Genomic DNA, 14477 nt, shown 5'->3' with positions numbered 1-14477 from the left:
TTTATAAAACCATGGACAACATGAATGATGTTCAAAATTACATTACCATCATTTCACAAGTTTGAGTCCCCCATCTATGTACAACAACTTACATAGGCCAATGCGTAGACTCCGTAGGAAATCACTTCTTTAAATAAACAAATTGCTCCATTTATCGACAATCTAAAATATAATAATTTTAGAGTGTTTATCAAAGTTGATTTCTCTATTTTTGCAGGCCTTCCAAAATTTGAAGTACATTAATTTCAGTCATTGCGAGTTGATGGTTTGCATGCCAGACCTCTCGTGTACTCCAAATCTTGAGGAATTAGACATTAGTAATTGCAAAAACTTGGTAGAAGCCCATGAGTCCATCGCATATCTTGACAAGTTGTAGGTGTTGAACTTAAGCATGTGCTATGAACTTAGTGTTTTCCCCAATGTGCTCAAGTCGAAAAATCTGCAAGTTCTCAATTTTAATCATTGCACGAAATTTGAAAGGTTCCCTGATATTCCACATAAACTCGAAGGCCTTGAAGAGCTTTTCTTAGAAGGGATTGCTGTTAGAGAACTTCCTACATCAATAGAAAATCTTGTCGCTTTGAAGAGAATGTATATTCATGATTGCAAGAACTTGGAACATCTTCCATCTAACATTTATAAGTTACAAAACCTTGAAGACTTGGAAGTTCAGCTTTGCACGAATTTAATCGAGTTTCCACAATACGAGAATTCAGTTGATTCGTGCATGAAGGCCGGACTTTCAAATTTACGCCGATTAAACCTTACAAGATGTAATCTGTCTCAAGTAGAGTTTCTTGAGAATCTTTCCTGTTTTCCACTCTTGGAATGCTTAATTCTGGCGGAAAATAATATTACTACCCTTCCTTCATTCATCAAGAAGCGTGATCATTTGTATAGATTGGAAGTTCAAGATTGCCATGAATTACAAGAGATTCTCAAGCTTCCCTCATTTTTGAGATGTTTTCGAGCGAATAATTGCGAATCTCTACAAAAAAAATGGAAGACTTAACCACAATTCATAGTTTTGTCCATGGAGATTTGGCTAATATGGTTATTGGCTCACATGGCCAGGTTAGATTCTCTCTCTCTCTCTCTCTCTCTCTCTCTCTCTCTCATGCGCATCGATGTGGAGTATATGCTGGGTCCATTGTGTGCTTGTATATCACAATAGCAGAAAATGCAAGATTGAAGGCTTAAGAAAAGTAAACAAATATGAAGTGGTTTTGCACGTATATGCATGTAACATTGGTGGCTCCTGTACTTTTATGGGAATGATTTCTATCGCATGAGACTTGTGTATTAATGCAAGCAAGGATCAATGGATCTTCTCATTTGTGTACTAATATTAACTTGGATACTTTCTATTGGTCTATCTTTGTAACAGCATTGGCCTATATTTAAAATTCTCCCTGGAGGAGAGATGCCACAGTGGGTCCTTCCCATTGAAGAGGGTTTCCTATCTTTCATGGCTTCAAAGGACTTGTATGACAAGATTTTGGATTGGTACTTTGTTTTGTTCTCAATAATGATGGACAAAATGGGCAATCCTCATTTCATATTGAATCGCATGTTAATAATTTGTCTAGTTTAGAATTGTTTGGCATCAAATCATGGATCTGATAGTCCGTGGGCTTACCTAGGTCCAATTTGTTGAAAAACATTATCGAAAAGGTTCCGGTAAATATTGTGTAATTGGGAAACCCGATCCAAGTTCAGCTGACCCAACCCAACAAGTTTCATACATAACTTTTTGGTTTTTATTTTCTGGACGGACCGGGTCCTCGGTGACATGTTAGGCCCGGACGACGCGCCGAATTGATCATCTCTAGTTGGCACCAACCGATGTTTAGTAGGGTTAAAGTCTATACGGATGGGGCTATTAGCAGTCATTAATGGAAGAGATTAATGCACGTATTGGAGATCCTTAACAGGGAAAATCATCCTAATCACATGGGTTTGATGGCCTTCAATTATCAACGGTGACGAGCGTTTCGAACACACTACTTAAGCAAGCACTCGATATGAAATAATCCAACTCTCAAAACATCGATTGTACATTACGACAGTGCATAGAAAATTTGCTAAGTTTCCTTAACTGATTACATAACAAATATCTTTAAGGCGCTCTTCAATAAGATCCTGGTCATTTCTTCTTCTGTTAATGGATACTCTAACAACAATGTGAACACCGGTTTAAAGTATATTTAGCATACTTTGACTAAATCCATCCTGCCTAAGTGAACGTGTTGGATATAATCACAAAGGGGCACATGAGAAATCGGAGGAAAAGTTGACAACAGTGACATATGAATGCGCATTTATATTATTCTCAAGGAGATGATTCTATTATTCTCCACAGGCCCCTCGGCATAAGATGCTACTTACTCAGTTTGGTCCATGAAAATGATAGCTTCGTTCTGGCAGAACGCTAAAAGTTTTCATGCATGTCTCTGCTGAGGTTGAAGAATATTCTGGTAAAGAAGAAGAAGACATGCAGGTCTCGCTTGAGACCGAAGCCCATTCAAATAAATGAAGTCCCTCCTTTATTACTCTAAAACCTCACTACATCGTCCAAAAGCAAACAGGGAGGAACAGCAAACATCACAAGCATTCATACATTTCGACAGTAAAAGGAAACATGGGTTTCAGATATTGTGATCTGTCTCAAAGTTTTAAGACAGTGAAGAGTTATTTGTTCGAAGCATACTGGAAGTGATGCCTCGTGGTTCAACTCGAGGCAGGTCTCTGGATGATAAAGGCCATGCACTGACCTTGATTCTTGTTGTCAAATGCCAGGCAGCGAACGTAGGCATTTGGGTACGCCTTCTTACTCGCTGATCTCGTGGAGGACTTGGGAGGAGTCGTTGCAGCCGAACATCGGCAGCTTCCAGAGCGTCAGTACCGCCGTCGTAGTACCCTGGCATCCTGCTATTTTCTCTACCGCACGCACGTACCCCACCTTCCATAAGAAAGATTGTTCGAATCAGAACACAGATCATAGCAGAATTGACTTGTTGCCAAAAGCTTCTTATCTGAAGATTTTATCCAGAAAGATCGTTCTTTTTTGTGGGTACGCAGGTAATAGGATGAATCTAACGAGCATGATCAGCTGATTAGGATTGTAGAGTTCGAACTTTGGCCAAAAGTCTTGAAAATATTCAGTCCCAAGATTGTTATCTTTGCTCTGGGTTAAAACGAATCTAATTACTGTTTACGGAAGTACATAGACCATGAAATTTGCGATCTCAGTTGAATACCTCATCGAATTCAAGGCACGGGACCCATCCTTTCTTGAGCATGTAGTCGATCTCGCTTGGCAATGAATCGTCTGACAGAGGAGGGAGGTAGGAAAGGGTCTCGAACTTCTTGTTGTTGATCGGATTCCATGTCTATGGAATGAAACAAAAGGCAATTGAATCGCATAAGAAGGAAGCTGATGGTTAAATGATATGAACTTCAGTGCAAGTCCAGAACAGCTTTAGATCATTTGATTATCTGTGCAAACATTACCTTCATGCAGTAGGTTTTAGAACCATTGGAGACGGTTCTCTGGCGCCATCCTGCAGACTCTTTTACCGGGAACAGCTTAAATTGCTTTAGTTGCAAGCCAACACAGCCTGATCCGACGACCGGAGCGGTAAAAACCGATGCAGACATATTCAACAAGTACCGAAGGGAAGAGTTTCTGAGATCGGTGAGAGAACAGTGGAATGAGCAGCTGTTGCAAAAGCTTTGGGATCAAGAGCTAAATTCTGCGGCTAGCGCACATAGTTTCTTTAGTAACGACAAACCAAGTGGGCGAAGCTGCTCATGGTTTGTGGGTCGTAAAGGAGGCAAAAAGGAACGAGGTCTACGAGGGGAATGGTGCATTTTTCGTATATAATAAGGCTTCGATGTTACCACCGCTTGGGCTGCTGCTTGTTTTCTATTTACTAGTTGAGCACTCGTCCCTCTCTGTATTTGGACTTTTCTTTGGTGCTTTAAGGCTGTATCTGCACCCAGGCTGTATCTCTGCACCCTATTTTATTCAACCACCTCTGTTGTTCCAGCATAGCCAAGGATGCCTTATTCCAACTGCACAAGGTAAGTTGGTCACAATCTTAGAAGAGGAATGGAAATATGAACCAACCAGTCTGCCATTTGAACTTGCTGCACATCACTCACTAACAACTGAAACCAAGTTTAATTGACAACAAATAAGGAAATCAAATCTGGAATCGCTTTGGCTTAGTATTGTAGTTTCTTCTTCGCAAAAACTGAGGGTGATCTGCTACTGCCAGTTTCTCAGGAGCCCATGTCCACCAGCAGTTTTATCTCAACTTTAGAATAACCGCTGACACGGTTCAAATAGACCGTGGCTGGAAAGATTAGAACAAAAACCTAGCAGGAGCTCATTTCCAATGCAAACATTACTTCTACTCAGGTGCCATGCTAATTCGCAAACAGCAAAACAAAGAGCCGAGGCCTACTACTTCAACCCAATTCAACGGAAACCTCAAACGAATGTCAAAGGCAGCTTGTTGATGCAAGTTACAACCAAAGACCATCCCTAAGCCCTCTTGTCAGTATCATGTCCTCCCTAAAACTAGAGTATTCACGATCCTTTAAATGTGCGTGTGGTGTCTAGTTGGGTATGTCGCAAGTTGCAACCGCAAAAGAATTGAGTGGAGAGAGAGAGAAGAAAAACAAAATAGAGGTAGGCACCATAGTAGCAAGAAGGATTATCAGAAAAGAGATGCATGCGAGGATAAATAAAGGGAATTACTGTACGATTAACGTCAATGTTCTGTAAGGCAAAGAAAATCTACTTAAATGCATTCTACCGCTGTTACAGCATTGCATAACAAATGCCGGTGATAAAAATAATTTTTAACACTGTTCATATGAAGAATCATGATTCAAAGAATTTCAGTGAGGATATCTAGCGGATCCAAAATTAACAGCAGCAACCCCCACTCGAAAAGGAACTGCAGAGCTTCATGCAAAAACCCAGCCGGCACAACGGATGACGCTTTTGCTTGATATGCAGTCTGAAAATGCGTCTATGAGCTGCTCCGCAAGAGACTTGGGATCCACTATCAAGGTATCTATAAACACCTTCACAACCCTTACCCTCCTGTGGCGTTGCTCTCAAGCTATACCAAGAAATTTCTGCCTGAAGTTCTTCTCAATATGTCCCTCGCACTCTAGCCATCTAATCTTTTTTCACATAATACTCAAAATCCTATCAGATTGAGCATTCGCCGCATTCCTCATCCGACTTTCACTGCTTCGCTTTTCGATGTACTTCCATCTTGCGGACCATCTACTTTCCCATTCCCAATTTCCAAATCTCTTCCTTGGTTTCAATCTTCCCATCCTTCCTGGTCCGTCCCTAGAAGTCTCCAGCTTACAAGGAGTAATGGGTAGTGCAGATTCTAAGCTCCCACTGAATGGGACACGGTCCATGTTATCCCTGGCATGAATATTCAATCCATTATCGACGTTCATAGCCTCAATCATTCTGTCCTCTTGCGGGTGCTTGTTTTTATCGATCAGAATATGGGGCAATGACCCAGTGATCCCGCATATCATGGTTCTCCTCCAACAAGGATACTTCATTAAGACAAACTTCTTGACGTAATCCAGTGCCATCGACAGCAGAATCAGGTACCAGTTTCTCAGGAATCCTTGCCATGTAAGATAGATGCTTCATTAATTGACCATCTATTTTTGGTGTCGACGTACTGATAAAATTACTTTCATCTTCCACCGATTTTGAAGGATTGGAAAGGCTACACAATTTGTAGCTGGGCTTTTGGCTTCTTTCTGCTACTGAATGGTCTGAGGCTTCATCAGCAGCAGCGATTTTGAAGCCCTAACTTCTCACATGTGCCAGCTTGGCTTGTACCATAAATGCTGCAACTTTTTGAAAGTATACTCAGTGTCTGTATTAAGTCCCGAAACAATAAACCTCATATTTGGGGCCAGGGTGCAGCTGTGGCTTCTTCTGGATATTGTACATCATATGATTTCCGATGCCACAAGGTGTAATGAAGAGAATCATCAGGTGAATAATCTTTTCGCAACACAACATCACAGTGAGATGTAGTGCTAATATTTTCAAATCTGACCATGTCTGGGACTATCGAAGTCAAGCCTGTGCAATGAACACAAAAATATAGATTTTTACTTTAGCCGGTTCTGTGACAAAGGATATCAGAAAATCCTGTTCCTTACAATGGAAACAATGTTACTCGTGGAAGTAAATCTATGCAGTAATCGTGACAAGATAGAGAGATATAAAATACTTCATCAAGGATATCTTTCGCAGCCATCACAATGTAAACAAAATAAATCCAGATATAATCTATAAACAACAATCATTATAAATGAATGTAAAATAGGATACCTTGTCTCACAGGAATTGGAGATGAATGCGAAAGTTGGTGAGAGAAAGCAGCATGGGAGTCCAGTGCATCCACGGCATCAGAGCATGCAACTTCTGAACCTCCGGTCCTGTCGAAAGCCTGTTAACGATGCCCCTACCGGATTTTTGCAGGTAAACCAGTCAGAAGGACCTAAAATCAGCCTCAAGCTTCTTCACAGCCTCATCAACAATTTCGTAACACTTCCGATACTTCTCTGTTCCCTTAAGGAGCTTCTTGCTTAAAGCTACACGGTAGCATAGTATATCTACTCGTCTGGTAGCTCCGCAGTAATCAATTGCTTTCTCAACATCTGTTACAGGACTAACATGACCACAATCAGCTCAAACTTTGTTGAATCCGCACACTACAAACCATAATTTGATATTTTCAGGCCCCATTCTTACAACATTCACAGCAGAGGTGCAGTTTCTCTATGATCTCACAATCAATTAGGGCAGTGATATCTGAAAAACCATCAACCGGTAGTCGCCATTTTCTTGACTGCATCAGGAAACACTCAAGAATAGCTAGAGGGCTTGAGACAGATTCAAGAGCGAGTACATGAGTGAATATCACGGCACAGAATCATCGAAATTTAGTGAGATCCAATATATCATCACGTTCCTAATGCATCATTATCTATGAAGCCCCACCCTCAAATAAAAAGGAATAAGAAACTCCTCTTTGACAAATTGCAGAAGCTAATTTTTCCCTCTGATGCATGTACATAATTCCAAAACAAGCATATCATTTTTTCACATCAAATCAATAGCATCAGTTCACATCAAAGAGGAAAACCTCTCACCAGTGCATACTCCCTAACTCTGAAATCAGTTGTTTCATGTAAAAGTAATTCACCAATGGACATTTTGAAAATAAAAAAATAAGAGGGTCATGCATTGCGGCAATCCAAATGATGAACACCAGAAAGTGCTTGACATAAAGCAAAAGTAACTAAGTAAGGAGTAAGCAACAATCATAGGAAGTTGCCTGGAGAATCAGACAAGAGATATGCGGTGCCTCTTGGATCAGCAACTGGGAGTAGTGGTACCATTGCGAGAGCAAATAGTTAGGAACAGAAAAGGAGATCTACCAACAAATTTTTCACGTCGAGTAAGAGTTAAAAAGGACTAGGGTCAAGAAACAATTATTATGTCTCACAATATCATTCCTAAGACAATTGACGCACGCATGTAATCTCGCAAATTTGGATGGCGTTGTCTTTCCATCAGCTAAGTTGGAGATCAACTATAGCTATTGTCTCATCTGCTTGGTCCACCATGACCACAACACAAGCAAGGATTCTCCTAATAATACTCACTATTCCAGAATCCATAATTTGGACTCCAGCACTCAACCAATGTAACCAAAGACAAGTATAATCTTGGAGAAATTATCAGCCTTCAATAGGAAGCATTACTGTATCAAGGTTCTCAACACAAAAAGCTGATCTGTTATACCCCACTCATTTAACACCCTCATCAACTAGAAAACAACCCATCTAATATTTGCTGAGCGACACAACAGCAATGTTTTTGTCTTTTGTGGACTCTGGAGGATAATGTCATTTACTTTGTGCAATCTAGTAGAGAATTTGTTCAAATAGATATCAATTGTGAACATAAATCATGTGATCATGCGCAAATGAAAAGGAGTTGATAAAGGGTACACTCTCCATCAAGAAAACGGAACTTCACACTGATTCACAGTTCATCAGGAAGCAGTATTTGAATACAGACAAACACAAATGTAGGAAAGGAATCTTACCCGAGCAGATCATTTACTTTTCCGCAAGATACACAAGAAAAGCACCCCGTCAACTCCTCTACGCCGCCCATCTATTGCAATGCCAGACTGTTCATTTTTCAAAGCACACTCAAGGTGGCATGACATGCCACATGAATCGCCATAAGATGGAGGCTCTGAATGCAAATCAGCCAAAGGCTAGGATCCTTGTTGTCGTCATACTGAAAACATATGCAGCATGAACACCTCTTGCAGAATCGGTCAGTCTTTGCTTAAGGTAGCTTTGCAGGCTGAGTTTTTGCAATATACAATAGTGCCAGTGTCACCAACAGCATTGTTGATTGGAACATTGCTTGATGTAACCGGAAGTCGGGATGGATTTTCAGCTTTTCTCTGCCGCCAAAGATCTCGGGCTAGCGAAGATTGCTGTTCTTGCTCTGCTGTGGCCTCGGCTGCACCCAATTTCTTTTCAGATATGATTTTCAAAAGTTGCTCTATGATTTTCAGCTTTGTCAGACCCGTATATTTCCTCTCTTTTCCCATCTCCGCACAGAGGACCTGGAGAATGTCCTGCCGGCTCCATGCTTGAGTGCTTCAGCAGCACTACTTGGCAATACTTTGACACTTGGTGAACAAGCTCTCTCTTCTCGTCCACACCTCAACTTGCTGCATTTAGACGGGTCAAGGAGATCTCCCTGGAAGATAAAGAGAAAATGAGAAGAGCACAAAACTGCAGAATTAAAAAGATCTCGTCTCTCCCAAAAGGTCCTCAGAAAATAAGCAAGAAAGAGAAACAACATAATGCTAATTCCCCATAAATTATAGATTCTTCATTAACTCAGAAAGAGGCACAACTTGCATTATCATCTTTTCCAAAATGACAAAATCACCACCACCCTTAGTCCAAGATTGAGTCAATGTTTCATTTTGATACAAGACTCCAAAAAGTCAAACCAAGCTCAGTATTATTGGCAATAGAAAAAAAAAAAGTTTTCAGCTGATGAGGAGAAAACCAAACTGCAAGCTAGAAAAGAATACAAACTTTTAGATCACCTACACAAACACCACTGTAGGAGAAAGAATTCGAGAGGAATCGAAAGATCGATGATTACCCGCGACTTTTACGAAGAAAAGTCGAAGCTCTGATCGACAGTGAACGCGCCAGGGTCACACATTAACACACCATTCGGGAGTCAAACAATCATGCAACTCAGGCAATTCCAGGAACCAAGGCCAACCCAAAACCGTCAATGACCAGCCTCAACCACCCGGAAGAAGACGATACAACACCACCCGAAACCAATCCAGACACAATTTGCAACACCCAGAGACGAATCGAGCGGCGAAAGTAATACCTTCGAAGGAAGTATCCGTAGACATTGCCGGACGAGAAGAAGAAACCGATCGGGTCACCGCATTACAACGATAAAAATCCAAACTTTCACGCCCTGCAAAAGGAGAAATCCACAGGAGGAGAGGCACTGAATGAAGGAGGCAAAAGCGGTAAAAAGAAAACCCAAATTCGACGGAATAAAAATAAGGCCCAGGAAGAAAGAAAGAAAAGGGAGGGTTGTGGGTATCGTGGGGGAGAGAGAGAGAGAGAGATTGAAAAGGAGACGAGATGGGAGCAGCAAGTACCAAGAAAGGACGCGTGAAGTTCTGCCATGAGAACGAACAAACCCATGAACGAACGACCCTCTCTCCCCTCTCTCTCTCTCTCTCTCTTTCCGCTCTAGCTCTCGCGGTCACACAACAAGGGAAAGGAGAAGAGTAGAGAACAGTCCTCCCCCTCCCTCTTCTCGTGGCTTCCGTTACAGAGGACCCAGAACCGAAGCGGAAGGAGCGGGACGAGATTCGTTGAGGACCGCTTCTTGCACGCACGCACGCAGGCAGAGGAAGAGAGAGAAGGGAGACAAGGGAGAGGAGGTAATAAAAGAGACGGTCTCGTCTCGCAGGCTATAATACACAAGACGCAGGGCGAGGAGGAGGAGGGGAGAGGCCAAAAATGAAAAAGCGGCTGTCTTGCTGATGGATGCATCATGCATGTCCTCTTCTCCTCCCTCCCTTACCTTCCCACACCTTTCCCTCTTTTTCAATTTTCTTTTCCACTTTTCACCTCCCCCTCAAACGTTTCCTCTTCTCTTGTATTTATTCATTGCTCATTCTCCACCTTTCTTTTCTTTTCTTTTCTCTTTTGTATGAGATTCCATTGCCAATTTGCCACTCCCGACGAGTGATGTCACCGCTTTGAAATTGAAAATTAGGGTCATCCCGTGCGTAACAATAACCATCGAAATAAGGATGGAAATAATACCATTCGTATCGGTTCGGTCCGTATTATAAGGTATCTACTAACATCATCGATCGTGGAATATGAAAAAGAAATGATAAAAGTAGATGCTAAAAAGCACTATGATTCGAGCATAATTTCCCAAAACACCCCCAGTTTGGATTCAGCCTCAATTTTGTCCCCATATTATTCTTCTTCGTCTTCTTTCAATAAAAAGCCCTTAACCTTAAGTTCTAGACAAATCTACCCGAACTTTTTCTATCGTTGATTAATAAGGTAAATATCACGATGCTTTTTCTACATGGAGTAACATTAGGTGCACTATAAATAATCAAGAGTACTTTATACCTACTAATTTATATAAAACATTTAAATTAGTGGGTTCATACAACACTAACCAAAACAAAAACAAAAAAAAGATGTATTTAATGAGAACAGACCACATCTCTCACTATATATCAATTCAGTAAATCATGTTTAGCATACCTTTTATGCATGTCATTAAATATAGAGTTGATTTGGTGCAACTTATAAAAGGCCAAAAGCTAACCTCTTTCACTTTTCCACCAAAGTATAGAAAACTATTGAAGTATTAAAAGATTGCGAAAAAAAAAAAAGTCATACATGAATCCGTGCATGTCTAACATTTATTTTTTTGTGAAATTTCAAGGGTTTGAGACCAAAAAGAGAGCATTGTGAATGTCGCTCTTATTTCATCGATCAAGGAGGACACATATAATCATGCTTTTTAACCCTTTATTCCCGGAGTCTCAAACGCCTCTCCAACGTGAATGAGCATCGTGAATCTCGCTCACACATGATAAATTCTCCCCAAATAATCACTCATCATTAATCTTTATTAATGTAGAAAAAAAAATTAAATCACTTAGTCAACGGATGGGAAGTAATAATATATCCCTATCAGTGAGTTTCTTGTACTCAACAAATCCCAATCCCCGCAAGAAAAATCCCTCTAAATCAGCAACTTGTGCTGAACTTGGATTCGCTCAGTATCTTTTAAATTCGATTTCCCATGCCCTTTCTTTTTTCCATATTCAAAACCATAAAAGAAATAGCTGTAAATGCCCTTTCTTTTGCCATATTCAAAACCATAAAAGATATGGCTGTAAATGCGAGACCATCTGGTGGAGGACCACAGCGCAAAATATAACGTATCGCGTCTGCCATGGTAAAATTCTGACGAAAATCGCCTTTTTGCCCCCCATTGAATTAGGAAAGATAAAATTTCGTATCCCATCGGAGTATTGAATTTAAGAATTGAGCGTTTCTATGCAGTGAAAATGGTGACCAGAGTGGGACGCAAAAAGATCACTTCCCTTGCATTGAATTTCCGAAACTTGAGGCTCGGAATAAAGCCGCGGTAAGCATATTTCATAGATAGACTTATTCTATTCTACAACTGAAATTCATACAACAACATGGCTCTATATAATACAGTGTATTATATGCCTGTTTTCAACCACAATGCTTGGTAGGTTTTGGTAATAAAATTAGCAAGATTCTAATTACCATGTTTATTTTTCCTATTACATGATTTAAGCAATCCCTTCCTTAATTAGCTACACCAATCTTTTAAGTTGAGAATTATTAAGGCTGTCATGAGTTTGGTCTCAACAAACTCCTTGCCTTTTAGACATCCGGATTAGGATATGATAGGATGAAGTGGGAATACAATTCCTTGGAATATAATTAGAATTATAGAAGATCACGTCTTATGCTTGGTGCCACTTACGATAGGATTGACAATCTTTTGCAAATCTTTAAAAATTACCTCATGGTTGGGCTGGTTGGGCTCCCCGCCACCATCCACTCCGTCCTACCAAAGCTACGAAATAATAAATAAAAGGGAAAAAATCAGAATGGTTGCAACGTAGAATCATTGACAAATCAGCATAAAGATAACACATCAAGTAAAGTATTCAATAAATTGATCATTTGGTGATCTTTTCTAATTTGATTTTTATTCAATTTTCATGTAGATAAAATTATTATATTTTTTTTTCTTTTTTAACTTCCATGATAAATAAAGGTGGCGATATCTCTATTTTTATTGTATAACATATCAATGAAAAGTAATGCTTCAGCGACTCAATTTTCTTTATGATATCGGAGTTAGGATCTTCAGTTTGAATCTTTCGGATCCCATTTGTCTCCCTTAATTAAATATATACACGTTAGTACTAGGCAAAAATCAAACTAAGCATAAGGAAATCTGATAGAATACTTAAAATTATCACGTTTAGTGCTAGGCCTTCATCTAAGTTAGTAGTGATCCCACAAAATATCACACGATATTAGAGTAGAAGGTCTTGAATTGAAATCTTTCAAGCCCCTATCTCGCCTCCCTCAATTAAATATTTACATGCCTAATACTAAGCAAAAATACTAAATTATGTGTGTGAGAGAGAGCGTTGCTTTCATCTAAGAGCTTAAGTTTTGAAAACACCGCGTAGTCGAATATCTCACACACTTTCGCCGTTAACCACTGCTGAAGCTAGCCATATTACCCTAAACACCAATTGCCTCCTCTGCCACACGGTTTCAATTTATTCACCATTTCGAAAATCAAATCATGTGGGGTTCAAAATTATAATCATATGACGCGAACACCACCGAGTTGAGAACGTGACATTCCTCAATGGATTGATTGAAAGAGCATGGAGACATCTACAAAGAGCATCAATAATTGTGGGTTCATGCTGATGTTGTCAAATGCGTCACTCCATCACTTAACTTGGAAGATAACAAAGATTGTGACTTTATGTTTAAATTTTTTCTCATCCAATCCAAGTTTATCCCACCTTTTTGTGTTTTTTTTATAATCCAATATTTTATCGATTTAATCAGTTGAAGGACATCATCAAAGATATCATAATCGTTATCTTATCCGAAATATTGAACGTAGCCTTTAAGTATTTGGCTCCTAAATTCACACGTATGTTTATTCAAAACACGTTTTCGTAATTCTTATGATTCTCAGACTCTTTATCGAATCAAGAAAATAGTGAGAGCATGCATTTATTCTTATGAAACCTGTCTTTTTGCTTGTGATGATGACAATCTTCATTAAATTAATTTTCTAAGAATCAAAATCAGACTAAATCAGTGTCAAAATCATACCATGTTAGCATGCAAGGGAATCGCATCATCCATTCACCCTATAGAAGTGATCATGTTCTTTTGGTTTTACAAAATCATCATCTTTTCAAGAGCCACAATTATACTGCATTGTTTTTGAGTACCAAAAGTCCTCTCTCCCTCTTCCTTTTAAAGAGGGTTTCTCTTCCATGTTCCATCTTCTATATAAGTATGCTTCTAAGTCCAAGGACAAGCGGTCTAATTGCTGTCCGTTTTCAGCCCCACTTTTGCCAAGCTTTGCATGGTGAATGAAAAAAAGGTACACTTCCGCTTCGCTTGGATTTTATTTAATAGCCTAATCATGCCCTATTATTCTATGTAAAAGCTAAAATATCTTCGTTACTCTATATGGTGGAAGACAGTACCTATCCATAATCAATCAATCATTTTAAAAGATTACCTAAGGAATGAACAGACGGTATGCGATCTTGCCTACATACTTATTCATTTAAGAGAAAAAAAAAATCGAATCCCATTTTTGCTAGTCCCCATGATGAACTAGAATTTGGTGGGACAAACTAAGAATTCGGTATGTCAGACACAAAAAAAATAAAAATAAAAAATAGAATAGAAAATAGCAGCTTCATCATCACTTATTTGCACACAAGGACACATCAATTATAATGTTCCCCATGCCAAAGAGGAGTGACAATTTGCATGCAATCGAATATTCGATTATTAGAGGCAAATTTGACATCACTGGATGAGCTTTTCTTAGTTCATCAGTTTGGCCAGTACAGCTGCCTTAACTTCTGTTTACTACAAAGTCAAATGTAACAACCTTATCTTTTCTTTTTTTCGTACATTGTAGATGCCATCGAGATTTGATTTTTAAATCATTTGAGTCCTAAAAAAAAAAAAAACTGATG

The 14477-nt window shown here is 39.5% G+C and overlaps 1 protein-coding gene and 1 pseudogene across 1 annotated transcript; both read right to left on the bottom strand.

Moving 5' to 3' along the window:
- Positions 1 to 2830: 2830 nt before the first annotated feature.
- LOC120293853 (ribulose bisphosphate carboxylase small chain, chloroplastic-like) lies at positions 2831 to 3866 on the bottom strand. Its single transcript, XM_039313623.1, has 3 exons — positions 3514 to 3866; positions 3261 to 3392; positions 2831 to 2962 (listed from the first exon to the last, which is right to left on the bottom strand). Exons 1-3 carry the CDS (start codon positions 3658 to 3660, stop codon positions 2831 to 2833), a joined length of 411 nt encoding a protein of 136 aa, XP_039169557.1. The 5' UTR covers positions 3661 to 3866.
- Positions 3867 to 4976: 1110 nt separating this feature from the next.
- Positions 4977 to 9539, bottom strand: LOC120293852 (annotated as a pseudogene).
- Positions 9540 to 14477: the final 4938 nt, after the last annotated feature.

The sequence above is a fragment of the Eucalyptus grandis genome, chromosome 5, assembly GCF_016545825.1.
Source record: "Eucalyptus grandis isolate ANBG69807.140 chromosome 5, ASM1654582v1, whole genome shotgun sequence".
Taxonomy (NCBI): domain Eukaryota; kingdom Viridiplantae; phylum Streptophyta; class Magnoliopsida; order Myrtales; family Myrtaceae; genus Eucalyptus; species Eucalyptus grandis.
This window is presented reverse-complemented; position numbering and strand designations above follow the sequence as displayed.

Excerpts from the sequence above, each read along its gene's own strand:
- LOC120293853 (XM_039313623.1), bottom strand. The coding sequence starts at position 3,660 with ATGTCTGCATCGGTTTTTACCGCTCCGGTCGTCGGATCAGGCTGTGTT. Across the intron at positions 3,393-3,513 it reads CTAAAACCTACTGCATGAAG|ACATGGAATCCGATCAACAA; the intron begins GTAATGTTTGCA and ends TTCATTCCATAG. Across the intron at positions 2,963-3,260 it reads CGTGCCTTGAATTCGATGAG|GTGGGGTACGTGCGTGCGGT; the intron begins GTATTCAACTGA and ends TTCTTATGGAAG.